At 53.6% G+C, this 1,578-nt stretch overlaps 1 protein-coding gene across 1 annotated transcript; it reads left to right on the top strand.

The window, feature by feature from the left end:
• The first annotated feature begins 208 nt into the window (after positions 1-208).
• Positions 209-1,242, top strand: CXCR3 (chemokine (C-X-C motif) receptor 3). Its single transcript, XM_015422803.1, has 2 exons — positions 209-236; positions 278-1,242. The coding sequence occupies exons 1-2, from the start codon at positions 209-211 to the stop codon at positions 1,240-1,242; spliced, it is 993 nt and encodes a 330-aa protein (XP_015278289.1).
• Positions 1,243-1,578: the final 336 nt, after the last annotated feature.

Raw genomic sequence — 1,578 nt, 5'->3', positions numbered from 1 at the left:
TGCACTGCAACCAAACATTTAAAGAGACACACACACTCTTAAAACAAGGAATCGTTACAGACACCATAATTTTTATGGCTTAAATATTTCTAAACTACAATAATCAATGCTTTTCTCCAGGACCATGACGACTACAAACAGACCTTTGACTCAGATGACATTTCCTACTACTTCGGGAACGGCAGCTCCTCCGGTTACTTCAACTACAATGAGACAGACTACAACGAAAGCGAAGTGTGCTGCCCGGTCCCGCCCTGTGATTTCTATACCATCCAAGCCTTCGAGAGGAACTTCCTACCGTGTTTCTACATCCTGATTCTACTCCTGGGGCTGTGCGGGAACGTCATGGTGATTGTCGTCTTGCTGCGAGCCAAGGAGGCCCTACCTGGAACGGACGTCTTCATCTTCAACCTGGCCATCGCCGACATCCTGCTGGTGGCCACGCTCCCTTTCTGGGCGGCCCAAGCCATACACACCTGGGTCTTCGGCGACTACCTGTGCAAAGTGGTCGGCAGCATCTTCAAGATCAACTTCTATTCCAGCATCTTCTTCCTGGTCTGCATCAGCTTCGATCGGTACCTCTCCATCGTCTACGTCATCCGCACGTACAACCGGTCCAACTCCTGTGGGATCCTCCTCTGCTCCTTGGCCATTTGGTGCTTCTGCATCCTCCTCGCGGTGCCCGATTTGATCTTCCTGAAAGTCGAGTTCGATTCCCGCCAGAACACCACCTCGTGCTCCCTCAACTTTGGCTCCAGCTGGAGGATCACGCTACGCATCTTGAACCAGGTGTTGGCGTTCTTCCTCCCGCTGCTGGCCATGGCTTACTGCTACACCCACATCATCTTCACGCTGCTGAAATCCAAAGGCTTCCAGAAGCAGAAGGCCCTCAGGGTCATCCTGGCAGTGGTGGCCGTCTTCTTCCTCTGCTGGACCCCCTACCAAGTGGTGATGCTCATCGACACCCTGATCGAGTACAAAGTCTTGGAGCGAAGTTGCGAGTGGGAGTCCAAGGTGGACATTGCGGAGACCGTCACGATGAGCTTGGGGTTCCTCCACTGTTGCCTCAACCCTCTCCTCTATGCCTTTATTGGGATCAAGTTCCGGAACAGATTCCTTGAACTGTTGGAGCAGGTCGGCTGCGTGAGCCACGCATTCCTGAAGAGACACGCCCGCCTGTTGAGCCACCGGAAAGACTCGACATGGTCCGAGAGCACGGAGGCATCTTATGCGGGACTCTGAGAGGCCTGCCTGCCTCGTGAGAGACTCTATTGTGTTACAAGAGCCAGTTTGGTGTAGTGGTTAGGAGCGGCGGAGTCTAATTTGGAGAACAGGGTTTCATTCCCCACTCCTTCACATGCAGCTGGCTGGGGGACCTTGGGTCAGCCACAGTTCTCTCAGAGCAGTTCTATCAAGGGCAGTTCTCTCAGGGCTCTCTCAGCCCCACCTACCTCACAGGGTGTCTGCTTTGAAGAGAGGAAGGAGAGGCGATTGTAAGCCGCTCTGAGACTCCGAGTGAAGGGTGGGGTACAAATCCAATCTCCTCTTCCCCCTCCTCCTCCTCCTTCTTCCTCGTCT

Source organism: Gekko japonicus, unplaced genomic scaffold (assembly GCF_001447785.1).
Source record: "Gekko japonicus isolate JY-2015 unplaced genomic scaffold, Gekko_japonicus_V1.1 scaffold3959, whole genome shotgun sequence".
NCBI lineage: Eukaryota > Metazoa > Chordata > Lepidosauria > Squamata > Gekkonidae > Gekko > Gekko japonicus.
Note: the sequence above shows the minus strand (reverse complement) of the source record. Positions and strands in the feature narration are given on the sequence as shown.